The sequence below is a fragment of the Salmo salar genome, chromosome 26, assembly GCF_965601325.2.
Source record: "Salmo salar chromosome 26, fSalSal1, whole genome shotgun sequence".
Lineage (NCBI taxonomy): Eukaryota > Metazoa > Chordata > Actinopteri > Salmoniformes > Salmonidae > Salmo > Salmo salar.
The window spans coordinates 9,257,467-9,283,957 of record NC_138316.1 but is presented as its reverse complement, the minus strand read 5'-3'; the positions used below and the strand labels follow the sequence as shown (position 1 = coordinate 9,283,957).

At 43.0% G+C, this 26,491-nt stretch overlaps 2 protein-coding genes across 8 annotated transcripts in view; one reads left to right on the top strand and one right to left on the bottom strand.

Annotated features, from left to right (window-relative positions):
* nr1h3 (nuclear receptor subfamily 1 group H member 3) overlaps window positions 1–17,964 on the bottom strand; it is a 23,952-nt gene extending 5,988 nt beyond the window's left edge. For 2 of the 5 annotated variants that reach the window (XM_014174753.3, XM_082969281.1), the window contains exons 1-8: window positions 17,341–17,630; window positions 9,505–9,729; window positions 5,846–5,929; window positions 3,577–3,816; window positions 3,007–3,273; window positions 2,462–2,670; window positions 1,875–2,054; window positions 1,475–1,574 (exon numbers count right to left, since the gene is read on the bottom strand). In XM_014174753.3, the coding sequence (XP_014030228.3) occupies window positions 1,475–1,574; window positions 1,875–2,054; window positions 2,462–2,670; window positions 3,007–3,273; window positions 3,577–3,816; window positions 5,846–5,888 (1,039 nt within the window). In that variant the 5' untranslated portion in view covers window positions 5,889–5,929; window positions 9,505–9,729; window positions 17,341–17,630. 5 annotated transcript variants of the gene reach the window in all.
* Window positions 17,675–26,491, top strand: ck046 (CK046 protein). 3 transcript variants are annotated; one of them, XM_082969283.1, is made up of 6 exons: window positions 17,675–17,938; window positions 21,166–21,355; window positions 21,461–21,604; window positions 21,820–21,893; window positions 22,162–22,377; window positions 25,264–26,491. In XM_082969283.1, exons 1-6 carry the CDS (start codon window positions 17,847–17,849, stop codon window positions 25,268–25,270), a joined length of 723 nt encoding a protein of 240 aa, XP_082825409.1. In that variant the 5' UTR covers window positions 17,675–17,846; the 3' UTR covers window positions 25,271–26,491.

Genomic DNA, 26,491 nt, shown 5'->3' with positions numbered 1-26,491 from the left:
TTTTACATTGAGATTCTTCAAAGTTGCCACCCTTTGCCTTGACAGCTGTGCACACTAGGCACCCTCTCAACCAGCTTCATGGGGTAGTCACCTGGAATGCACTTCAATTAACAGGTGTGCCTTGTTAAAAGTTAATTTGAGGAATTTCTTTCCTTCTTAACGCATTTCAGCCAATCAGTTGTGTTGTGACGTGACGGTATACAGAAGATAGCCCTATTTAGTAAAATACCAAGTCCATATTATAGCAAGAACAGCTCAAATAAGCAAAGAAAAACAACAGTCCATTACTTTAAGACAAGGTCAGTAAATCCGGAAAATTAAGAACTCTGAAAGTTTCTTCAAGTGCAGTCACAAAAACCATCAATCGCAATGAAACTGGCTCTCATGAGGACCACAGCTTCACTGAGTTCAAGTAAGAGGCACATCTCAACATCAACTGTTCAGCGGAGACTGTGTGAATCAGGCCTTCATGGTCGAATTTCTGCAAAGAAACCACTACTAAAGGACACCAATAATAAGAAGAGACTTGCTTGGGCCAAGAAACACAATCAATGGACATTAGACCAGTGGAAATCTGTTCTTTGGTCTGATGAGTCCAAATGTGACCACCATGTCTTTGTGAGACGCAGAGTAGGTGAACGGGTGATCTCCGCATGTGTGGTTCCCACCGTGAAGCATGGAGGTGGTGTGATGATCCTTTGCTGGTGACACTGTCTGATTTATTTAGATTTCAAAGCACACTTAACCAGCATGGCTACCACAGCATTCTGTAGCAATACGCCATCCCATCTGGTTTGCTCTTAGTGGGACTATCATTTGTTTTTCAACAGGACAATGACCCAACACACCTCCAGGCTGTGTAAGGGCTATTTGACCAAGGAGAGTGATGAGTGCTGCATCAGATGACCTGATGAAAAACCCTTGAATGAGTAGTTGTGTCCAAACTTTGACTGGTACTGTATATTTTCTTTTTTTAAAGAGAAAAAAAAAAAAGGTGTAAAATGTCAGAGAAAGACGACTGATGCACATGGGGATATCTTTGGTTTGTCTCCATGACATTCAGAAGCTGAGCTACGCCCTTCTAAAGTTAAGTCAAAGAAATGTGACTTTACTTGAGTAGTCATGTGTGTGACTGTCGCTTTCATTTGATCTATTCACTTTTCGTAAAAGATTGAGGGTTAAATTGAGTGTTCATAAACTGTAATATAACATTTGTAAGCGGAATAACATTTTTGGGAAAACGGGTATAGAATTCATTTTCCTTATCCATCATTAGCCTACCTAAAATATGTCATGAATATTGTTAAACTACATGGAATTGCAGGAAATGACCTTCAAAACAACATAACATTTTTAAAATAATGTAATTTATGTTAAAAGGGGGACCCCCTGGGGTATAGAACAGGAGGGAGTTGAAGGCGAGCAACTTGTTTTTGACTGATTGCAGCTTGAATGTGGATCATGAACATCTCACCTGCTTTGGCAAAATCCTCCTTGTTATAACTGAAGTCCTTCAGGAACGTGATGCTCTCAATGGCAGGGTTGTATCTCCGCGATGTCTCCAGCAGCATGATCTGCCGAAAAACAAGGCACATCTCAGTGACTGGGGATCAAGTGAGAAACATTGAGCAAAGTAAATAATCTACTTGACATATTGAGACATGTGATCCTGAAAACAAACAATGCTATTGAGCAGGACATGATTCCCCCCTCCCAGTGGTCTTGACTAGATGTGTTGTTTTTTTGGGGGGGGGGGGTTAAAAGGCGAAAAACAATATCAAGCCGGCATTTGTTATTACTGTATTTACCACTTTATCAAACCTGTTTGAGAATATGAGGGGAAAGAGTAATGCACTAGAAAAACGATGACTCACCTCAATGGTTGAGGTCTTCAGCAGGGCAATCTGGTCCTCTCTGGTGAGCTCTAGGAAGCCAGGCAACTGCTTGGCAAAGTCCACTATCTCCTGGACCGACATGATGGCCAGCTCAGTGAAGTGGGCAAAGCGCTGCTGCCGCACCTCCCTGTTCTGGGGGTCCTGACTCTGGGGCCACGGCTGGAAATTAGATGAGACAAAGACATCAATAGATAAATGAACAAATGATTCAATTCATCAATATTTAACAAATAAAAATACCTAATACAATGCAGAGATTTCGCCATGTGCTCAGAGCTGCTGAACTATCAAAAATTGTCTGGATGACAAACAGTTAATTTGGCCAAAATTCAACCGTAACAATATTTTTTGCAGTATTCTTGGCTAACATGTCTTTGAACATGCGGAGGTGTTGTGTAAATATTGTGGAATGCAGAAATGTTGTATTCCACCTCCATATCAAGATGACGATTTCATACCAATTCTAACATTAGTGCAACTGTCAATCAAAACTGTTTAAGATAACTAAGCATGCCATATGTTAGTAGTTTGCCCTATGGCGTCAAAGGATTGGGACACTCAGAGACAATCACCGTGACTTTGGGCCGGTCGATGAACGAGCGCTTGTTGCACTGCTTCTGCATGGCCACCAGCTTCTCGATCATCTCCAACTGCTCGGGCGCCAGCGGGACCACTTCCGGCACCGGGGTGGGGGTCACCACGGCAGACGTGCGTGCAGTCTCTTCTTCGTTCTTCTTCATCTTTTTCACTCGGATCTGCTCCTCTGAGAGAACGCCTGGGGGTGCCAGGAACACAATCAGCACAGTAATGAAAAGTAGGAAAAATAAGTACTACCATAGTTTGGGAGGTCAATTTCAATGATGTACTTCAGCTTTTTATAGAGATCTTGCAGAGACATCTCCAATCAGTATCTCTACATTTAAAATAAAGCATCTTCAGTTTTTTTTTTTGCGTAACCGCTACATTTCCCGACAGATCAAAGGGAAAAAGGGAGAAAAAAAAAAGCACAGGTGTTTTTGAAGATAAAGGTGTATATAAAAAAAAATATATATATATATATTTTTTTAAACACAAATGGTTACTACAGTTCCCTGTGGCAACCATAACTCACATTGCTCCAGCATGCCCGCTTCACGGCACTTGCGCAGCCGGCACTGCTGGCACTTGCGGCGCATGTACATGTCCATCTCACAGCGGCCGTTGTTCTTGCACGAATACTGGGCACTCTTGATGACACTGCGGCGGAAGAAGCCCTTGCAGCCCTCGCAGCTCAGCACGTTGTAGTGGAAGCCTGAGGCCTTGTCCCCGCACACGCTGCACACCTCGTTCCCCAGCATCTTGGGGGCTGGACCCTTCTTCCTCTTCACCGGCTGGCCCTCTGTGGAAATATAGAAAATGTATGTACTATCAATAGATGATATGCAAATATCAGAGAAAACAGTAAATGCATACATGTACTCTCAATATAGTATATGGAACTATCTGGGAAAATATAGGCATGTACTCTAAATATATAAGATGAGACGGATTAGCCTGATGCTTGGACCAGTCCGACTGGTTTGACGACGTCACTGAACACACAGGTGTCAGGTCTCCCTCACAAAATAGGTCTCTTGAACTCAAATAGGAATTTCTGGATAAACAAAGGTTAAATCAAACCAAAATACAAAAACATGCGCACCTGTGTTGGCAGGCATGCTGTCGGCGGGGTCGGCCTTGATGTCACTGGGCTCCATGGGCAGTGGGCTGCTCTGCTCAGCTAGTGAGGAAGGCCCTTTCTGGGGGGGGCTGGAAAACCCTGCATGGTCGGGTGGTTCCAGGGGGAGGAGGTTGCCCTCATGCTTCATTTCTGCACTGCTGCGGTCGTCACCACTGCAGAGGCAGTCCAGCTGCAGCTCTGGGGCCCCGTCAAACACCTCACCTGTGATACGGGGCGGCAGGTAGCCTAGTGGTCAGAGCTTTGGACTAGGAACCGAAAGGTTGCAAGATCGAATCCCCGAGCCGACAAGGTAAAAATCTGTCATTCTGCACCTGAAAAAGGCAGTTAACCCACTTCTCCTAGTCTGTCATTGAAAATAAGAATTTGTTCTTAACCGACTTGCCTAGTTAAATAAAAAGGTAAAACGCACATTGTAGGGTGTCCAAGCAAAAACACATATTTTGACCAATGGGTAAAATGATGTTAATGGTGTAGATCAGTGGTTGTCAACTGGTTTTGCCTCAGGACCCAAATTGAACCAGGTTGTCTCAGTAGCGACCCAATATTCACATCATGAAAAAGATTCACCAAAATACAATCTGGAAAACTGTTTTTTTTAATGCTATATTGATAGTAAATGTTGCAATTATATGACAAGGGAACATCCTTTCCACCTCTTTCAATGTCAATAATAAAATGATGCCCATATTCTTGATGACCTCACTGGTTTGAGACAATGAATCTACCAAAAAAATAGCACCAAATAGTTATGCTCTACATTGAAAATATGGTGATTTAAGAAAAATTGTTCAGAGATTAAATCATTTACATGTGCAATTTCTTATCCAGAGCGACTTACATTAGAAAAACAAGTGTGAAAATGTAAGTACATTAACATTCCACATACCTGGTTTAAGTTCAGATTGGAGTATTATTGTATTTTACCCACGACCCATTCAAAACCCTCAGTTGAGAATCGCTGGTGTAAATAATCCTCAAAACTCCAATAAATGTTTTACCCTTGTAGGATGGGCAGAATAAGGGTGACTAAATAAAAGGAGCCCCCCCCCCCCCCCCCCAGCTAGACTGGATTCTCTGCAATAATTAAGGCAACTGGCTACCAGACAGGCTCACTTTTCTTACACAAACAAGCGCATGTCTGAAATGTCAACCGAGCGTATACCAAGCTTTTCATTTTCAAATCCTTTTACATTTAATTCTGCTCGTGTCATGCTAATTTAGCTTTTTGCGACCCACAGAAACAACTTTGAAGACAACACGTTTTTAGGATTAAAAAAAAATGTGGTTACGGGAAACCTGCACAGCTGTGTCAACAGAGCCCGGTGATTATTATTGGATGTATTAGGTTACGAAATCTGACTTTTTGGATATAATGTTAAATGATATGTTAGAGAAAGATGCCACTGAACAATTCAGAACAAGAATAATCATATTTGTCTTGGTAAAATATAATTTAGAACATAAGAAAACATTTCGCCCACTATGGGCAGAGTGGGTGGACAGCCTACAAATTGAGACGTTAGACCACTTTACTGTGGCTTTACTTTTGAAATCATACATGGCCACGTCACCTTTCACATAGGACACTCAGTTCTAATATTAAAGTCACAAGATTGTGAGAAGTTCCCTTTTAGGCCTAAATGGGCTCTGACAACATGCAACAATTCCACCTGAAAACAGTCCTAAATGTCAATGATATAGGCCTATCTGTAGTTGTAAAAGAATACAAGTATAAGTTAACAACTTGAAGCTATAAAGTAGATATTTTACGGCCGATCGGCTGGTAACGCTAGTTTCTACGACAATGTATACAAACAGCAATGTCTTCCTGTTACACTATTGGTTCTAGGAGGTTGAAAACAAACAATATAATAATACTTCACATCCCTGAAACGGATGGGTTTTGGATTATGAAAAGGTAAGAATGTAATCATACTAAGCCATTTCATTTATTTAAACATATCATATTTTCAATACAAGACATGACTAAGCCAGTTCAAGTTCTTTTCATCTGTATTCTTAAAAATAATTATCTAAAATTGGCACTAAAATGATTAAAAATTCTGCAGTGTACTTTGTGGAGTGACCTACAATGTCAGTGCTCCCAATCAGTGTAATGACACGCGGGGTCGACTGAGAACCCAGCTAATGAATGGGGGTTAATGTAAATGTACATCTCAACTGTTCAAGGACCCAGTCAGATCATGACTGAAACATGGGGCTCTCTTACCAGGACCAACATCTGTGATATCAGTCGCAGACAGCGTGGACATCTTCTGCACAGCAGCTTGTCATTACGAAATCAAATCTGCACCTGGGGGGTAATAAAAAAAAAATTATATCATATAACTAATATAAGAGCCAATAGACACAAAAGACCATACATTATTTCAAAGAAAATGCCATAAAGAAGTGAAAAAGTAGAAAGCGTGCCAGATCAAGTGCGCCTAGACGTGTGGTCTCAATTAAATAGCTTGTAGACTAGGCTGTATAGGACGCGGAAGCACAGCACTTGTCTTTAACTTCCTTAATATGACAGGCTATAGTTTAAAATAGACTCCAACACCGACTGGAAATACATTTTTACACTGCTTGAAAATCATCCGGTTCACATTTTGTCATTTAGCAGATGTTCTTATCAAGGGCACAGACAGGGTCAGCTTGTAGGCTCGGGGATTCGAACCAGCAACCTTTCAGTTACTGGCCCAACTAATTGCTAGGCTACCTGCTGCCACCACTTATGCAAAATGCACCTAAAAGTTATGCAAAACGTAGCTTAAGTCAAGAAAGTGTCCACTCTCCTATATTTCGCCCCAACTCCTCTTTCAAACTACGTCTACCCTGTTGGCTGATATAGCTCAATAATACCACTAGCCTAATATAAAAATGGGCCACGTAAGAATCTCTGGTATTTTAACCTAGTTCTTTGGCTATTTTTGCGCATTATAATTTTGACTAGATTTACTCCCATCAAAGCCGTTCAACTCTTAAAGTCACAATTGGCCTTATGGGGAAAATCCCTGAGCAGTTTACTTCCTCTCTGGCAACAGAGTTAAGAACTCTGTAGTCACAGGGTGGAATTAATAACTTAACCATGCTCAAAGGGATATTCAATGTCTGCTTTTTACATTTTTACCCATCAACCAAATAGGTGCCCTTCTTCGCAAGGCATTAGGAAACCTCCCTGGTCGAGTCTGTTTGAAATTCACTGCTCGACTGAAGGACTAACAGATAATTGTGTGTGGGGTACAGAGATCAGTCAATCAAAAATCATGTTAAACACTATTATTGCACAGAGTCCATGCAACTTAAGCTATTTTTTTACTCCTGTCAAAAGGAGTTGAATACTTGACAAGACATTTTAGCTCTTCATTTATTTGTTCAACTGTAGTTGAAATTGTCGGTCCATCACCTGGTATTAATTTCAACGTCCACAAACGTTTTTTGGTCCTTAAATTTGGCCCAAATCTAGACGTCCATGATTGGTTCCGATTTGGTCCGGTCCAAATCTGAACCAATCATAGATGTCCAGGTTTCAAAAGTTTGAACAGTACAAAGGAGTATAGTACACTAAAGAAAAGTGCAGTACTTTACTGCACTACTATAGAGTACAGTTCAGAACAGTACAGTAGAATAGAGTGGAGTTAAGAGTTAAGTACACAGTAGAGCACACTAGAGTTGAGCAGGGGTTGCATTAGAGTTCAGAAATCTGCATTTTCAAAACGCTGACCTTTAAAAAAAAAAATCTGCATTTTAAACAATTTCACCTGCGTTATATATTGAAAGTCATTGTTGTTCTGCTTCAATAGAGTGATCAGGGGCGTGCAACTATATAGTGTTCCTTCACAGAAAATACGTCAGTGCAACACATGGCATAAAATAGCTTCATTTTCATCAGATAACAGAAGTGCAACACTATTTATAGCAGCCACAAGTAAATGAGCATACAATGAAACAAAAAGAGGTATATTTTGTAAAAACTATTCACTGCCATCATATTTCTAATGTTCATCATAAAAAGAATGTAGCCAGCTACATTTTGTAATGTTTTGCTTAAAGTTCAGCTTGCATATTACCGGAGAAAAAGAGAAAAGGTAGGTTACACCTAGAAAAGTAGCTACACATCAGTCAGAGCGTTGTCTGCTGATAAAAAAAATGCCCATTTGTGAATTCTCATCCGAGTGGAGAAGTGCAACTGAAAAACAAAATGAATGCTTACAATATGTAGCATTTTAGATACGAGTTAAAGCGCAGCAAGATATTTCTTAAGCGGCTACATTTTCTCTGTGTGAAAAATGCTGAATTCTGTGTTAACACAACCCCTGTTGAGTACACTATTATGTAGTGTAGTATACTTTACTGTAATCTACTGAGCTAAAGTGTGCTGTACTTTGATGTCCAAACTTGCGCAACAGACGTCTATAATTGGTTCGGATTTGGTCCGGTCCAAAACCACCAAATTTGGTCTTGTTTGGTGCCAGAGCTCATTAAAATAAATAGACAAGAGTGTAGAATAATACCCAAATATGCCAAGGAGAATATTGCCTTTGTGTAGCTATTTAGGATGCATCACCATGAAGGGAATGACATTCATATCCATAATTATGCAATTCCGTGTAGTACAGATCAGGGACCTATGACGAAATTCCATTAGCACAATTCTGTCACCGGGTGTAAATCCACTTCACTTACTGTAGCTCAATAACCTACTGAGATGTTCAACGTGTCATGTCAGTTGTCACCCCATTCTTTCTGCAGACATCTTTGAATCTTAATTTGGAGCAGTTATTTAACATTTTTAGGAAAACGTGATGACTTGTTACTGAAATTCTGCTACCAAACTTTGCATCGGCACAGTTAGAGTAAAATGTGTTTTTATAAAAAATATTCTGGGTCAATTCTTAAAAGTAGTCCTTGTGCATAGAGTTTGAGATTCAAATGTTTTTTTGATTGGTATCCATTTTAAGGGTGTCAGCGCAATTCCATTACTGTGGAACTGCCCATAACTAGGGCTTTACGGTGATGTTGAAAATGTAGGAGACATTGAGGTAAATGGGTTGAAATCTTCCTAGAAGTCTGAAAAACATCACAAAAATGCTGTCTTTATTCAGAAAAAAAATATATATTTTGAATGTTCCATGTGGTCTATATTAAAGGGCGCTTCATTTAATCTAACAGGCTTTAAAATACCAAAGGGGTGCGAATTGTACTCTATTTGTAGAACTGATACCAACTGATTCTTTAAGAACATAACTGCCTGATGAGCTTAGTTCAACTGTCCCCATCAGAACCCAAAGCTTACTTTACTCTAATGTTTGTAAACAACGTAAGTGTAAACAAACCGTATAGCCTCAAAACTAATGATCATATCATTTTGACAATGTCACAATTTTATTTTTGCACTAGTTGGCTGCACCAGCAAAAAAATGCCAGTATTTTTCCTTCATCGGCAATGTTCAAACATGATCAATTAACAAAAAAAGCAGGACGGCAGGTGGCCTAGATTAAGAGCGTTGGGCAAGTAACCGGAAGCTTGCTGGTTTGAATCCCCGAGCCGATTAGGCCCAAAATCTGTTGATGTGCCCTTGCGCAAGGCACATAACTGTAATTGCTCCTGTAAATCACTTTGGATAAGAGCGTCTGCTAAATTACTATAATGTCAAACACTTTTAGCTGATTGCCCTATCTCCAGGTATGACCATTGACATTGATTCAATTAAACATTTTGGCAAATGTAGGCATAAAATGTAAAAAAAACAACAAAAAAAGACATAGCATAGACCTGTTACTCGTTTGAGCGGCTCAAGTGTATTGTGTGTCAGTAACTTGTCAGTGTGTTTAGAAGATTTACCAGAGACAGTTGAATTGGGCATCTGGGGTTCAACATACCTTTGATGTAATTGTTATGATCTGTCCATCTTGCCCATGTGAGACTGAAACCTCATTCAATGTGGCTGCTACCCTGGCATTGACAGATGAACAGCTTTAAGGACAGGCCTGTGTGTTCCACTCGAGAAGAAAAAAAAAAAAACTAAATCCCTCTGTCCTCGGTCACGTGGAAGTTTTACGACAATAAAATCTTCAGAGAAACAAACCCTTCTGCTTGTCAACACTCTGTGGGAGTCAGAGAGAAACAGAAAGAGGGAGTGAGGGGAGGCAGGGTGAAAACGGGAACACAGAAGAGGTAACTATCGGTTATTTGCATGGCTCTGAAATCCCCATAGGGCCTTGAGCTGCTCAAGTCTTTTCCTCTTGGAGTGTGTCTAACCAGCCACTTCTCATAAACAACACAGAATAAAAAAGGGGCCTAAAAGCAGGCTAGTTAACAGAGAACTAACAAATCACAAGTTAGGGTGTAACAGTACACTGTAACAGTACACACATTACGTCTTCCCAGATTACAACAGCGAAGGACAGGGAGTGGATAAAACGTTAACAGTATGTTGCCACGCTCAACGAGAATAGCCTTCGCAGCTGCCAACACCTCAAATATGTCTACACATTTCAGGGCTCTCTCCACAGCATGGGATCGAACCCGGGTCTGTATCGCAGCCGGCCGCGACCAGGAGACCCATGAGGCGGCACAATTGGCCCAGCGTCGTCTGGGTTAGAGAAGGGTTTGGCTGGCTGGGATGTCCTTGTCCCATCGCGCTCTAGCGACTCCTTGTGGTGGGCCGGACACACGCACACTGACTTCGTCGCCAGCTGTACAGTGTTTTCTCCAACACATTGGTGCGGCTGGTTTCCGGGTTAAGCGGGCAGTGTGTCAAGAAGCAGTGCAGCTTGGCAGGTCGTGTTTCGGAGGACTCACGGCTCTCGACCGTCGCCTCTACTGAGTCCGTACAGGAGTTGCAGTGATGGGACAAGACTGTAACTACCAATTGGATATCACAAAATTGGGGAGAAAAACATTTTTTCAAATAAAAAATAAATACATAGTAAAGTACAGATACCTCCAAAAAACTAATGAAGTAGTATTTTCACACCACTGCTTTTTACAAATTGATTCTTGGGACAAAAGTTACATATTACAATAATGATCAACCCCCCCCCCCCCCCCCCCCATATCACTACTGACAACCCCAAATGGGCTATAGTTGTTTTAATCCATCGTTTTTCAACAAGTTTCAAAATAAGTGTAAAACTAGCTTTTTGATATCATGGACTGTCAGTCATATCCATAGCACCATCTATGAATGTGAGAGTGGTTAGGCCTACATTTCTCCCAGCCCATTTCTAAGAGTTATGGCAAAACAAGAGGCTGGGCTGCCGTTGAGATGAAAAACTAAGGAAGGATTGTTCCTTTAAAGACTTTTTGCCTATTCAAATGTACTCTGTCCAAGCCTAACAATTTCCACTTTAGAGGACAGGAAAGCTGCAGCTGGTTTGAAAGCTTGAGTTGACTGGGTGAATGAGGTTCTTTGGGCTGTGGGCCACTGACCTAAAGTCACCTCACTCAAGTCCAATGTTCTGTTGAGCTTGACCTTTGTCCAGGGAATGAGTGCTACTGTTCTCAAAGACAGGTAGAATTTAAATCATAGGAGGCATTCACAATACATTTTAAAATCTTAAGGGGAAATTTACTACATCCATATTTTTTATTTTTTATTCATGATATACACCCATTGATTCCTGAAGAGGAATAATTCAAAAACCTGAAAGATATCCTTTTATTATGATTATGATTTTATTTCCATGGCTTGAGGGAGTGGACATTAAGGTAGGAAGTTAGGAATATGCCCTTGAACCTTTTTTATTCTGTACTTTATTCTAAGCCTGTCATGAGAACTATATGGAACGATCCCCTCACTTGTACACATGGGATTGTTACTGAACAATGGTGAAGATGCCATACAAAGCATTAATAAAAAAATATGTTGCTTATGCCCAAGTTTCAGTACCTCCTTTGATGGGGAGCATGCAGGTGAGCGTGTGCTTACAATCTCACAGTGAAAGGCAGCAGAAGACGGAGTTCCATCACAGTAGAATATCTAGTGCCAGTAAGCAAATTGGGTGTAACTTTTATTTTCCTCCTGAAAGTCACAACATCAGCAGATGTAACTCTACTGGTTAAGCAAAAGTATTCCATACTCAGCACCAAAAACAGTGTGTGAAAGGAAGTTAGTCAATCTGCTAACGTTACTAGCCAGAAATACATTTCAGGGAATTTAAGGTACAGAACTAGTCATTCTATTCCTATGAGGAAAGAAAAGTAACCTCAAATTAAATTCCCCACACACACACACACACGTAGAATTGGACACGTACACAATCACTAGCTTTGCTAGCTAGTGAAGAGATAACGTGATGCTCAATTAGCAGTTACAGGATAGGTACTGTTTGGAGTAGCACAGAGAACTTTTGACCAACCATAACGATACCATCTTCATTCTCAAGTTGGCCAAACATGAACAGTGTATTGTGAAAATATTCAGAACCCTTCCCTTTTGCCAACATTTTGCTACGTTACAGCCTTATACTAAAATGGATTAAATAAATAATGTACAATCTACACACACAATACCCCATAATGACAAAGCAAAAACAGATGACATTTTTACAAATATATTAAATAAAACAGAAATACCTTATTTACGTATTATTATTTACATAAGTATTCAGACCCATTTCCACAAGACTGTAAATTGAGCTCAGGTGCATGCTGTTTCCATTGATCATCCTTGAGATGTTTCTACAACTTCATTGGAGTCCACCTGTGGTAAATTAAATGGACATAATTTGGAAAGGCACACCTGTCTATATAAAGGTCCCGCAGTTGACAGTGCATGTCAGAGCAAAAACCAAGTCGTGAGGTCAAAGGAATTGTCTGTAGAGCTTCGAGACAGGATTGTGTCAGGGCACAGATCTGGGGAAGGATACCAAAACATTTCTGCAGCATTGAAGGTCCCCAAGAACACAGTAACTTCCATCATTCTTAAATGGAAGAAGTTAGGAACAACCGAGGCTCTTCCTAGAGCTGACCGCCCAGCGAAACTGAGCAATCGGGGGAGAAGGGCCTTGGTCAGGGAGGGGACCAAGAACCCGATGGTCATGCTGACAGAGCTCCAGAGTTCTTTCGTGGAGATGGGAGAACCATCTCTGCAGCACTCCACCAAATCAGGACTTTATGGTAGAGTGGCCAGATGGAAGCCACGACAGCCCACTTGGTTTGCCAAAAGGCACAAAGGACTCTCAGACCATGAGAAACAAGATTTTATGGTCTGCTGAAACCAAGATTGACTCTTTACCCTGAATGCCAAGCGTCACGTCTGGAGGAAACCTGGCACCATCATGCTGTGGGGATGTTTTTCAGTGGCAGGGACTGGGAGACTAGTCAGGATCCTTGATGAAAACCTGCTCCAGGGTGCTCAGGACCTCAGACTGGGGCGAAGGTTCATCTTCCAACAGGACAACGACCCTAAACACACAGCCAAGACAACACAAGAGTGCTTCGGGACAAGTTTCTGAATGTCCTTGAGTGGCTCAGACAGAGCCCGGACTTCAACATCTCTGGAGAAACCTGAGAGCTTAAGGATCAGCAGAGAAGAATAAGAGAAAGTCCCCAAATACAGGTGTGCCAAGCTTGTAGTGTCATACCCAAGAAGCATCGAGGCTGTAATCGCTGCCAAAGGTGTTTCAACAAAGTACTGAGTTAAAGGACTGAATACTTTTGTAAAATGTGACCCGTTTTTGCTTTGTCATTATGAGGTATTGTGTGTAGATTGAGGGGGAAGAAAAATACATTTTAGGCTGTTACTTAACAAAATGTGGAAAAGGTGAAAGGGTCTGAATACTTTCCGAATGCACTTTATTTTCTAAAAAAAGTCAGTGTCCAGTTGCAGGTGGTTTGTTGGAGCATTTTCTAAATTCAGTTATTAAAAGAAATCCATGTTTTCCTTCATGAAGTAATCCAACAATGTGTACGTCACCATCTTGTCTAATTCAAATATTCTGTCATTGATCGAGACAGGTGAGTGTCATAATGGCATACTGCACTTTGGGGTGAACCCACTGGAGTGTATTTTTATTTTATTTGTTTTACCTTTATTTAACTAGGCAAGTCAGTTCAGAACAAATTCTTATTTTCAATGAAGGCCTAGGAACAGTTGGTTAACTGCCTTGTTCAGTGACAGAATGACAGATTTTTACCTTGCCAGCTCAGGGATTCGAGCCAGCCTTCTGCCACTGGCCCAACGCTCTAACCACCTGCCGTGTGAAGCATGCGTTTATGTATTGTTCTAAGTACCGGTATGTGGAAGAGAGGGAAAGATTGTATGGTGATGAGGTTGGACAGGGATGGAAGGGATTTGGGGGATGGTTTGTTAGAAGTTAGCTGGGCTCTTATTTTCTTAGTACAGGATTAGGTAAGAGGGTTTAGTTTCTCTTAATGTTTCTTTATTCATTTAGTCTGTAAGCTGTGATTGACTACACACTATAGTAGGTGGCAGCATGCACCTCTAACGTTTGTTCGCAGACTGCTATAATCTTATAGAAGGGATGGACACACCTGTCTCAATCAATGACTTCAACCCTACCCAAACCAGAAACCATGGATAGATGGCTACATTCGTGCTAAACTGAAAGCGCAAACCACCGCATTTAACCATGGTCAAATACTACAATAAGGCAAAACGTCAGTGCAGAGAAAGTGGTCACAATTCATCGGCTCAGACACGAGACGTACGTGGCAGGGTCTACAGACAATCACGGATTACAAAGAGAAAACCAGCCACATTGTGGACACTCATCTTGCTCCCAGACAAGCTCAACACCTTCTTCGCTCGCTTTGAGGCTAACAGTGATAACGACGCGGCCCGCTACCAAGGACTGTGGGCTCTCCTCCTCCATGGCCGACGCGAGTAAGACATTTATGCGTGTTAACACTCGTAAGGCTGCCGGCCCAGATGGCATCCCTAGCCGTGTCCTCAGAGCATGCAGACCAGCTGGCTGGTGTGTTTATGGACATATTCAATCTCTCCCTATCCCAGTCTGTCCCCACATGCTTCAAGATGGCCACCATTGTTCCTGTACCCAAGAATGCAAAGGTAGCTGAACTAAATGGCTGTCGCCCTGTAGCACTCACTTCTGTCATCATGAAGTGCTTTGACAAGTCAAGGATCATAATCGCCTTTAACTTATGCTAGACCCTCAATTTGCTTACCGCCCCAATAGGTACACAGATGATGCAATCACCATTGCACAATCCCACCTGGACAAGAGGAATACCTACATAAGAATGCTGTTCATTGACTATAGCTCTCTGATTCAGAGGGGTTGGGTTAAATGCGGAAGACACATTTCAGTTGAATAACTGACTAGGTATCCCCCTTTCCCTAGCTCAGCCTTCAACACCATAGTATCCGCCAAGCTCAGGACCCTGGGTCTGAACCCAACCCTGCACAACTAGGTGAACTTCCTGATGGGTCACCCCCAGGTGGTGATGGTAGGAAACAACATTTCCACTTCACTGATCCTCAACATTGGGGCCCCACAAGGGTGCATACTCAGCCCCCTCCTGTACTCCCTGTTCACCCATGACTGCGTGGCTATGCACGCCTCCAACTCAATCAAGTTTGCAGACGACAACAGTAGCAGGCTTGACTACCAACAAGACAGCCTACAGGGAGGAGGTGAGGGCCCTGGCAGTGGTGCCAGGAAAATAACCTCTCCCTCAAAACGAAGGCGCTGATTGTGGACTTCAGGAAAAAGCAGAGGGAGGAGGCCCCTATCCACATTGACAGGACCGCAGTGGAAGGTGGAAAGCTTCAAGTTCCTCGGTGTACACGTCACTGACGATCTGAAATGGTCCACCCACACAGACAGAGTGGTGAAGGCGGCGCACAACAGCACTTTGTCTTGGCCCCTAAGACCCTCACATACTTTACAGATGCACAATTGAGAGCATCCTGCCGGGCTCTATGACCGCCTGGTACGGCAATTGCACAGCCCACAACCACAGGGCTCTCCAGAGGGTGATGCGGTCTGCCCAACGCGTCACCAGGGGCACATTGCCCGCCCTCCAGGACTCCTACAGTACCCAATGTCACAGGAAGGCCAAAAAGATCAACCACGCAAGACACAGCTTGTTCACCCCACTACCATCCAGAAGGTCAGTAGAGGTGGATCAAAGCTGGGACCGAGACTAAAAAAAAACTGCTTCTATCTCAATGCCATCACTAGTCGGCTACCACCCGGTTACTCAACCCTGCACCTTAGAGGCTGCTGCCCCATATACATAGAACCGCTGGTCACTTTAATGTTTACATACTGCAGTCAACTCTACTGTATTTTAGTCAATGCCACGCCGACATTGCTCATCCTAATATTTATTTCTTAATTCCCTTATTTAACTTGATGTGTGTATTGTTGGTAATTGTTAGATATTACTGCACTTTTGGAGCTAGTAACACAAGCATTTCACTACACCCGCAATAACATCTGCTAAATATGTGTATGTGACCAATAAAATTTGAGATTAGATTTGAAAATGGACAAGATGGCAGCGTACACATTGTTGGATTACTTCATGGAGCAAAACAATAATTTTATTAACAGAGCATTTTCTAAATTCAAATGAACCACCTGCATCTAGACAGACACTTTACAAGATATGTCTTTGGCCAAATCGAAAATGAAGATGGTGACACCAAGTTACTGTTGATTGACAACTTTGTGCTGAGCCAACAGTACCTACCCTGTATGGCGGCAGGTAGCCTAGTGGTTAGAGCGTTGCACTATTAACAGAAAGGTTGCAAGATAGAATCTCCGAGCTGACAGGGTAAAAATCTGTGGTTCTTCCCCTGAACAAACCCACTGTTCCTAGGCCGTCATTGAAATTAATAATGTTCTTAACTGACCTGCCTAGTTAAATAAAAGGCTAATGAACATAACATTGTTAGCCCGTTACAATCTGCCAGCTATGCATCAGTCACATCGAACATCCCATGTTCAAAAACACAACTAATCTCATTTGTAAGGATTCTGTCTGAAAAGTTGAGCACAGGCTCCATTAGTCACCGTCAAATTTAGCGGCAGGGTAGCCCAGCGATAAAGAGCGTTGGGCCAGTAACGTTAACCTTGTTCGAATCCCCGAACAATCCGCCGATGTGCCTTAAATGCCCTTGTAAATGTCGCGTCTGCTAAATGGCTAAAATGTACCTATGAAATTGTGCCTAGCTAACTTAACTTCAATAGCAGGACAGTCTATGTTGCAATCTATGGCAAGATCTATTTTGCAATCTAGTCATCATGACCATTGGGGTAGTTAGATAACCGCCAGCAAACTAGATTGTTTTCTGATGACATCAGTAATGTTGACGTTAGCTACCTATTTAGCCAGCTAACTACTAGTAGCTAGCTAACTTGTTAGCAAGTTAACGCAGCAAGCTAGGCACAACTCATTTAAACTTGACAAACACTTCACATTTTAGCGGTCAGCCATAGCTTTAGCTATTTTCTTCTGTGGCGCTGTTTTTCTATAGCTAGTTAATTAGAAGAGAGCTTATTAGCTAATGTTAGCTCGTTCGGTAAACTAATACAGACAGGCTTAGCACGCTAACGTTAACTAAGGCTCAAGGGCTAACTCTGGCTGGTGGTGGATTCCAGTTACCGAGTTCGTCAGTTAGCTATTCCAGTAGACCGAAAAAGACAACTGTATTATGTCTAAACTGGCATCTCAAGACAAACTATCCTAAGCAACACAAAAAGTCAGAATTGGTGGCTTGCCTGAGTTTGTAACCGATAGTTACCCCGTTTCGTAGCGACTAGCCAGACAGATCCCATGAAGTCCTGCTGCACGGTTGGTGTTGAGCATGAAGTCCTGCTCTAGTCATGTGACTTGAGCAGGAAATAGGTAGAGCTAGGCCTATATAAATTTCACTTGACGCAACAAAGATTTGTCAACGTTGACACACGTAGCTAGACACAACTAAAATGAATACATTATTACGAATGCCACATATTTAACTGCACCACCCCCGGCCTTGTCCAAAACCATCGGGTCGATAGCACATGACGTCACGACGACACTTTGTAAACTCGCTCCATTTTGAAGAGGGATCGCAATGTATGCTGCATTCAAAACAACTGTGAACTCGGAAAAATACGAGGTCAAATTATGACCTCGGTGATCTTCATGTCGGAGATTGTCGGAGATTCATTGTAAATACGAATGTGTTCTTAACTTACTTGCTTGCCTTAACTTACTTGCCTGGTTAAATCAAAAGGAAACAATGGCTTCAGTCCAAACACTTAAAAGACAAACCCTCAGCCCTCAAATTAATTGGACACTTCTGATGCCGCCTGACGAGTATAAACTTGCAAGGTGAGGAAGGAATGATTCGTGTTTTTAAACCCACATGTACTTCCTGTATTGATTTGTTGTTAATAAAAAAAAGGAAGGAATGATTTTTTTTAAATGGCTTGCCCTTGCCCGGATATTCGTCACTCGTTCATCCCGCGACGATTGTGTTTTCAGCCACCGGTAGCTACAGTAAATTGTGATAGCATGTATATAATTATTAATATATGCCTACTCTATGATAGCTAGCAAAGTAATTAGCTAAATAACGTTAGCCTGCCAAGCTGGAACATCTGAAGAGGTTCCAGCGGTCTAAGGCACTGCATCTCAGTGCTTGAGGCATCACTACAGACACCCTGGTTCGATTCCAGGCAGAAGAACCCAGATAGTGGGTCGCACAGGAGCAGGCGTTTACGTTCCTGAATTTGATGTGCAGCAGATATGTTGAAGACTAATAGACAAATTGTCAGTGTACTCAGTTGAACTTTTGGCGATAGTATATTTTACATTTAACATTTAAGTCATTTAGCAGACGCTCTTATCCAGAGTGACTTAAAAATTGGTGCATTCACCTTATGATATCCAGTGGAACAACCACTTTACAATAGTGCATCTAAATCTTTTAGGGGGCGGTAGAAGGATTACTTTATCCTATCCTAGGTATTCCTTAAAGAGGTGGGGTTTCAGGTGTCTCCGGAAGGTGGTGATTGACTCCGCTGTCCTGGCGTCGTGAGGGAGCTTGTCCCACCATAGGGGTGCCAGAGCAGCGAACAGTTTTGACTGGGCTGAGCGGGAACTGTGCTTCCTCAGAGGTAGGGGGGCCAGCAGGCCAGAGGTGGATGAACGCAGTGCCCTCGTTTGGGTGTAGGGCCTGATCAGAGCCTGAAGGTACGGAGGTGCCGTTCCCCTCACGGCTCCGTAGGCAAGCACCATGGTCTTGTAGCGGATGCGAGCTTCAACTGGAAGCCAGTGGAGAGAGCGGAGGAGCGGGGTGACGTGAGAGAACTTGGGAAGGTTGAACACCAGACGGGCTGCGGCGTTCTGGATGAGTTGTAGGGGTTTAATGGCACAGGCAGGGAGCCCAGCCAACAGCGAGTTGCAGTAATTCAGACGGGAGATGACAAGTGCCTGGATTAGGACCTGCGCCGCTTCCTGTGTGAGGCAGGGTTGTACTCTGCTAATGTTGTAGAGCATGAACCTACAGGATCGGGTCACCGCCTTGATGTTAGTGGAGAACGACAGGGTGTTGTCCAGGGTCACGCCAAGGTTCTTAGCACTCTGGGAGGAGGCCACAATGGAGTTGTCAACCGGGATGGCGAGATCATGGAACGGGCAGTCCTTCCCCGGGTGGAAAAGCAGCTCCGTCTTGCCGAGGATCAGCTTGAGGTGGTGATCCGTCATCCACACTGATATGTCTGCCAGACATGCAGAGATGCGATTCGCCACCTGGTTATCAGAAGGGGGAAAGAAGAAGATTAATTGTGTGTCGTCTGCATAGCAATGATAGGAGAGACCATGTTAGGATATGACAGAGCCAAGTGACTTGGTGTATAGCGAGAATAGGAGAGGGCCTAGAACAGAGCCCTGGGGGACACCAGTGGTGAGAGCACGTGGTGCGGAGACAGATTCTCGCCACGCCACCTGGTAGGAGCGACCTGTCAGGTAGGACGCAATCCAAGCGTGGGCCGCGCCGGAGATGCCCAACTCGGAGAGGGTGGAGAGGAGGATCTGGTGGTTCACAGTATCAAAGGCAGCAGATAGGTCTAAAAGGATGAGAGCAGAGGAGAGAGAGTTAGCTTTAGCAGTGCGGAGAGCCTTCGTGACACAGAGAAGAGCAGTCTCAGTTGAATGACCAGTCTTGAAACCCGACTGATTTGGATCAAGAAGGTCATTCTGAGAGAGATCGCAAGACAACTGGCCAAGGACGGCACATTCAAGAGTTTTGGAGAGAAAATAAAGAAGGGATACTGGTCTGTAGTTGTTGACATCGGAGGGATCGAGTGTAGGTTTTTTCAGAAGGGGTGCAACTCTCGCTCTCTTGAAGACGGAAGGGACGTAGCCAGCGGTCAAGGATGAGTTGCCCTCTAGTGGGTGGAGGACATAAAACTTGTCAGAATTATGGTGGGCTCAGATTCCCTGTCTGTATTGAATAGTTTATCATCTGGAAAATCTAATAGGAATTGCCTACTATTGGAAGTAATACGGTTATTATGCAGAATTGAGAGACTGGGTGTGTTAGTGAGATTCTGCTGTGTCCCAGCCCATTCGGGTGTGGAAGAGAATTAAATTGTAGACCAGTTAGCCAAAAGAGCTTTAAAACAAGATATAATTGATACTAATGTTCCACTGGTTAGAGGTGAGGCGAAATGTAAGATTAGAGCCATTTTGATAGATGTATGGCAGAAGAGATGGGACTCTGAGCCCAAGAGCCAGCATTTACAGTATATGCCCTCCAAAGAAAGGTCGGTGGACCAAGATTCATAGGTCAGATTAGGAAGGAAGAGGAGGTGTTTGCTCCATTGCGCCTAGGACATTGTACATTGAACTCGTCATTACAGCTGGTTGGCGTGCATGTGAATGGTTTGTCTCAGGAGTGTATGGTCATGAAATGGTGGAGCATGTGTTACATTGTTGTAAGTATGTTGAAGAGAGGGAAAGATTGAAGTGTAGGGTCATTGAGGTTGGTGGGGTTTGAAGGGATTTTGGTGATGGGGAAGTTAGTAGGGCTCTTTACTTTATCAGAAGTACGGAGTTAGGTAAAAGGATTTAGAAATGTGGCGCGAATGTTGTAAACCGTGATTGACTACACACTCCAGCACAGTAGGTGGCGGCAAACGTTTGTTTGCAGACCGCCATTATATAATAGAAGAAGAATCACATGAGTTGTGGAAGCGTGCGTCTGATAGTTTGTATTGTTACTAAATAAATAGGCATCAGACCATACGAGCAGGAGGTTTATCATGCCTGTCACCTGTGCAGTAAACGGCTGCACCAACAAGTTTATCAAAGGGTCAGAAATAAGATTTTACAGGTAAGGAGTAAAGAACTTCAAGCTATCGTTAGCAAACTCTTTCTTCAAATGTTGTCGCTAGTTGTTAGCCAGCTAACTAGATAGTCGCTGTTGTTGAGTCTAGTTAGCAAGCTAGCTAAATTAGGTGTGTTTATACGTGCGAGAGAGAGGGAATGCATACATGCATGTGTCAGCTGCGCTTGCTTGTGTTAAGCAGTGTTTATTGTCCTCTTGCTCTTAGGTTCCCCATCAGTAAACCTCAGCTTGCCAACCAATGGGTACAAAGTTTGGGGATGAAAAACTTCATCCCTACACCTAACACTTGCCTCTGCTCAGAGCATTTTAACCCAGATTGTTTCCGAGACTACAATGGCAAACAGTTTCTTAGGGAAGATGCAGTGCCCACCATTTTCGGTGCTGATTCATCGAAGGTAATGTGTGGTTTCATAGTTGCTCCATCGAGTTTTGCCTACTGTCTTTTATTTTTTATTCAACTAGACTATAAGATGTTAAAAGATCTATGTTAAACATTGCAGCCTGAATTACGAAAAAGGGGGATGATGACCAAGGACACAAATGCGGCTAATCGCTTCGGGGCACCATCAGACCGGGAGAGGGCTAAGGCGCTGGAGAAGAGCAAGGCCAAAGAGAAACGACAGAGTACCCGGGATACTGGCAAGGTGTCTCATGTTTTCTCAGCTCACGCACATTTCATGCTTTACTTTTTTTTGGTAAATCACCCCTCAATGATGTTTAAATTAATGTTAGTGTAAATCCTGTTGCTGCATATAGGGAGTTTGTGAGTTAAGTGCTGATTTTCAGAGCCTTCTGTTTTCACATGCACAAGAGTTTACTTCCCCCCTGTCATCAACATTCACTTTTTTTGTTTTTGCAGGGAAGAGGTGATGGCAGAAGACGAGGAGGAGGAGGAGGAGGAGGACGAGGAGGTGTCTCCTCAAACACTGACCGGTAAGAGTGGACACGTTTCCAGAATCCATCACTGCATTGGTGCACTGCTCCGCTACTTTCCTCAAAGGCTGCAATGTATACTTGTTTTCATTGTTGCCTTTTTTACCGGAGAGGCTAGTCAGTGAAAGTTAGTGTCAGGGAGAAGGTAATCCAGCAGAAAGCAGTGTCATTCTGTAAATGATGCAAGACACAGACTTTAGTTACTTGCAGGAGGCAGGTAAGAGAAAAGACAGGACTGTCATACGTTCCCGTTTTTGTGTATTTGCAGACAGACTATAGGGGCGAAGAGCAAAGTGTATGACAGCAAAGGCCGCCTGCTCTCCTGCGGCAAGGACATTTGTGACTGCCTGGACGCGGACTGCATGGGCTGCTTCTACCCCTGCCCCGAGTGCAGCTCCCGCAGGTGTGGCGTGGAGTGCCGCTGTGACCGCAAGTGGCTCTACGAGCAGGTTGAGGTGGAGGGGGGAGAGATCATCCGCAACAAGTACGCTGGCTAGACTCCCCCACACTTAGACCTTGAACTATGACTGTTGTCGAGATCAATAATCTTTTGTTTTTTTTCTTTCTGTAGAGCGAGAATAAGAAATGGTCTGAAGTTGCCAAAAGAGAAACTTGATTTGATTATGTATCAAGAGTAAATGAATAAAAAAGAATACTCCCACAATGGTTTCAACCAGGTGTTATAGACGCTGCATATGTAGTTTAATTCCTGTACAGAGGTTCAATTCAAGAAAGTGTATACACATACACTTCACCGGTGCCTCGCTATGAGAACTCATGCAAGGGGGAAAAAAGGTATATGACGGAGATTTGTTTTGACCTTTTTTGAAACTATGCATACGTGAAGAATTTTCTGTGTTTTGATTAGTGATTTACATCTATTTTTGTGCCCCCAGCTGTCTATTACATTGGTCTCGATTCATATTAAAATGTGAGTGTTCAGAATCCAACCCTTGTGGTCAGGCCTACAAAAAGTTTATAATAATGATCGGTGATGTGACTGGTGGCTTCTTCAGTATTGTATGTGTGGTTTTGCATCAATTTCCTTCAAATGTCCACGAGGTGTTAAGCAGCTAAAACTAGTGTGCTGCTTTACCACAGATGAGCTCCAATACAGGGTGGTTTGTGCAATTTCAGTTATTTTTTTGGTGCCATATTAGGTCTATTTTTGTGTAGTGATAAATGACCCATAGTCACAGTGGTGTAGAAATACTGGAAAGTACTACTTTAGTAGTTTTTTTTGTTCTGTACTTTACTATATCTTGACTACTTTTACATCACTACATTGCTGAAGAAAGTGATGTACTTTTTACTCCACATTTTCCCTGACACCCAAAAGTACTTGTTACTTTCTGAGTGTTTAACAGGAAAGAAAATTGTCTAATTCACACATTTATCAAGAGAACATCCCTACTGCCTCTATGGCGGACTCACTAAGCACATGCTTCGTTTGGTAAATTATATCTTAGTTGGACCGTGCCCCTGGGTATCAATAAATTAAAAAAAGAACACGAGGCTGGTTTGTTTAATATAGTTGTCTTATTTATACTGTTACTTGTTACTTAAGTATATTTTACCAATTACATTTACTTTTGATACTTGAGTATTTAAAGGCAAATACTTTGACTGTTTTTATTGTGCTAGCACATCAATGATGGAAACAGTACCATAAAATAGTCAAACTGTTGCTTAACATGAACTGTGGCTGCGCCAACACCCTAACTCTACAGTATTACGTTTCTACTGGGTTAACTACACAGCTGGGTGTTGCCATGCTTATGCGATCACAGTTGGAGTTGTCCGTCTTGCATTTGATGCAGTCACAGCTTTTGGTAACAGGTCCATCCGGGGTTGGCCCTGGATGGACAGCCTTCCAGGTGGACCTTGTAGGACCACTCCTTGAAGTTACACACCCCCTGGGAGCGTGGCAACCGTTTGCTCTGATAGTTCAGATCCTGCTAACGACCGCATTCATACCAGTGAGTTGAAACACTGGGCTGGTCCCGGATCTGTGTGACGTATAGTCAACTAATGGCATGGCAATAACCATAGGACTTGGCAAGACAGCTCAAACCGGTCTGCAATTCGGGTAATGGAAACCATTTTCTTTATTGAATAATTCATTGTGTTACTCTTCTGCTGCCATTGTGATCTACACAGAACACAAATATAAACGCAACTTGTAAAGTGTTGGTTTCATGAGCTGAAATTTTAAAAAATCCAGAAATGTTCCATACACACAAAAAGCTTATTTAGCTCAAATTTTATGCCCACAATTTTTTTTGTTTTTTACATACCTGTTAGCATTTCTCTCAAGATAATCCATCCACCTGACAGGAGTGGCATATCAAGAAGCTGATTAAATAGCATGATCATTACACAGGTGCATCTTGTGCTGGGGGCATTAAGGCCACTTTAAAATGTGCAGTTTTGTCACAACACAATGCCACAGATGTCTCAAGTTATGAGGGAGTGTGCAATTGGCATGCAGATGGCTTCCTGTTAAGGCAAGGGCTGATTTCAAGGTTTTACTGCTAACCTACAAAGCATTACATGGGCTTGCTCTTACCAATCTTTCCGATTTGGTCCTGCCGTACATACCTACACGTACGCTACGGTCACAAGACACAGGCCTCCTTACTGTCCCTAGAATTTCTAAACAAACAGCTGGAGGCAGGGCTGTCTCCTATAGAGCTCAATTTTTATGGAATGGTCTGCCTACCCATGTGAGAGACGCAGACTCTGTCTCAACCTTTAAGTCTTTATTGAAGACTCATCTCTTCAGTAGGTCCTATGATTGAGTGTAGTCTGGCCCAGGAGTGTGAAGGGAAAGGCACTGGAGCAACGAACCGCCCTTGCTGTCTCTGCCTGGCCGGTTCCCCTCTCTCCACTAGGATTCTCTGCCTCTAACCCTGTTACAGGGGCTGAGTCACTGGCTTACTGGTGTTCTTCCATGCCGTCCCTGGGAGGGGTGTGTCACTTGAGTGGGTTGAGTCATTGATGTGATCTTCCTGTCTGGGTTGGCGCCCCCCCTTGGGTTGTGCCGTGGCGGAGATCTTTGTTGGTTATACTCGGCCTTGTCCCAGGATGGTAAGTTGGTTGAAGATATCCCTCCAGTGGTGTGGGGGATGTGCTTTGGCAAAGTGGGTGGGGTTATATCCTGCCTGTTTTGCCCTGTCCGGGGGTATCGTCGGATGGGGCCACAGTGTCTCCCGACCACTCCTGTCTCAGCCTCCAGTATTTATGCGTAAGGGGGCTATGGCCAGTCTGTTATATCTGGAGTATTTCTCCTGTCTTATCCGGTGTCCTGTGTGAATTTAAGTTCTCCTTTCTTTCTTTTTCTTTCTCTTTCTTTCTTTCTCTCTCGGAGGACCTGAGTCCTAGGACCATGCCTCAGGACTATCTGGCCTGATGACACCTTGTTGTCCCCAGTCCACCTGGCCGTGCTGCTGCTCCAGTTTCAACAGTTCTGCCTGCGGCTATGGAATCCTGACCTGTTCACCGGATGTCCTACCTGTCCCAGATCTGCTGTTTTCAACTCTCTAGAGACAGCAGGAGTGGTAGAGATACTCTGAATGATCGGCTATGAAAAGCCAACTGACATTTACTCGAGGTGCTGACCTGTTGCACCCTCGACATCCACTGTAATTATTATTATTTGACCCTGCTGGTCACTTATGAACATTTGAACATCTTGGCCATGTTCTGTGATAATCTCCACCCGGCACAGCCAGAAGAGGACTGGCCACCCCTCATAGCCTGGTTCCTCTCTAGGTTTCTTCCTACGTTCTGGCCTTTCTAGGGAGTTTTTCCTAGCCACCGTGCTTCTACACCTGCATTGCTTGCTGTTTGGGGTTTTAGGCTTGGTTTCTGTACAGCACTTTGAGATATCAGCTGATGTAAGAAGGGCTATATAAATACATTTGATTTGATTTTGTGTGTGCCACATTTGCCAAAGCACCAGACAAAAGTACCTCACCTGTTGTATCACTTATATTATATGATACATTTTATTTATTAATTTACAACCTGAATATGATTATGGCCATAATGGCAGGTTTCCTAACTGAGATTTCTCAGACCACATAACATCCCCTCTTGGTCTCCCAAATGGACATTTTATCAACCATTTCAATCAGTGATTCACAACCGCTCAGAGGACATTGCTGGGGATCTGTTAAAGATGTTTGTCAGAGATAATGCCATCAATATCTGAGATATACAGATGCGCAAAGAGAGATTCTAACCAAATCACGAGTCATTTTCTATTTGGTCATGAGCCAAAACCAATAGTAGATTTAGGAGGAAAAAGATAGTATACCGTTGGAAGCTACTTCACTCATTAAGAGAAAAGATTATTCTACATCAACATAGCCCTCTTAGATCTTTGTGGCCAGGGTGAAAGGTGCAAAGAGTGACAGCTTAAGGCTATTGTTACTGTGCGGTGGACAAGATAAGATCTATAAAACGAAATTTGATGTAAGTTAATGCAGGCGTCCAGGGGAGGGAAGAAGGGAGGACAAATTTATCACCAAAATGATGTTGAATTAGATTACATGAAATGTTCAGATTAAATTGTCAATGAGTTTATCAAATAA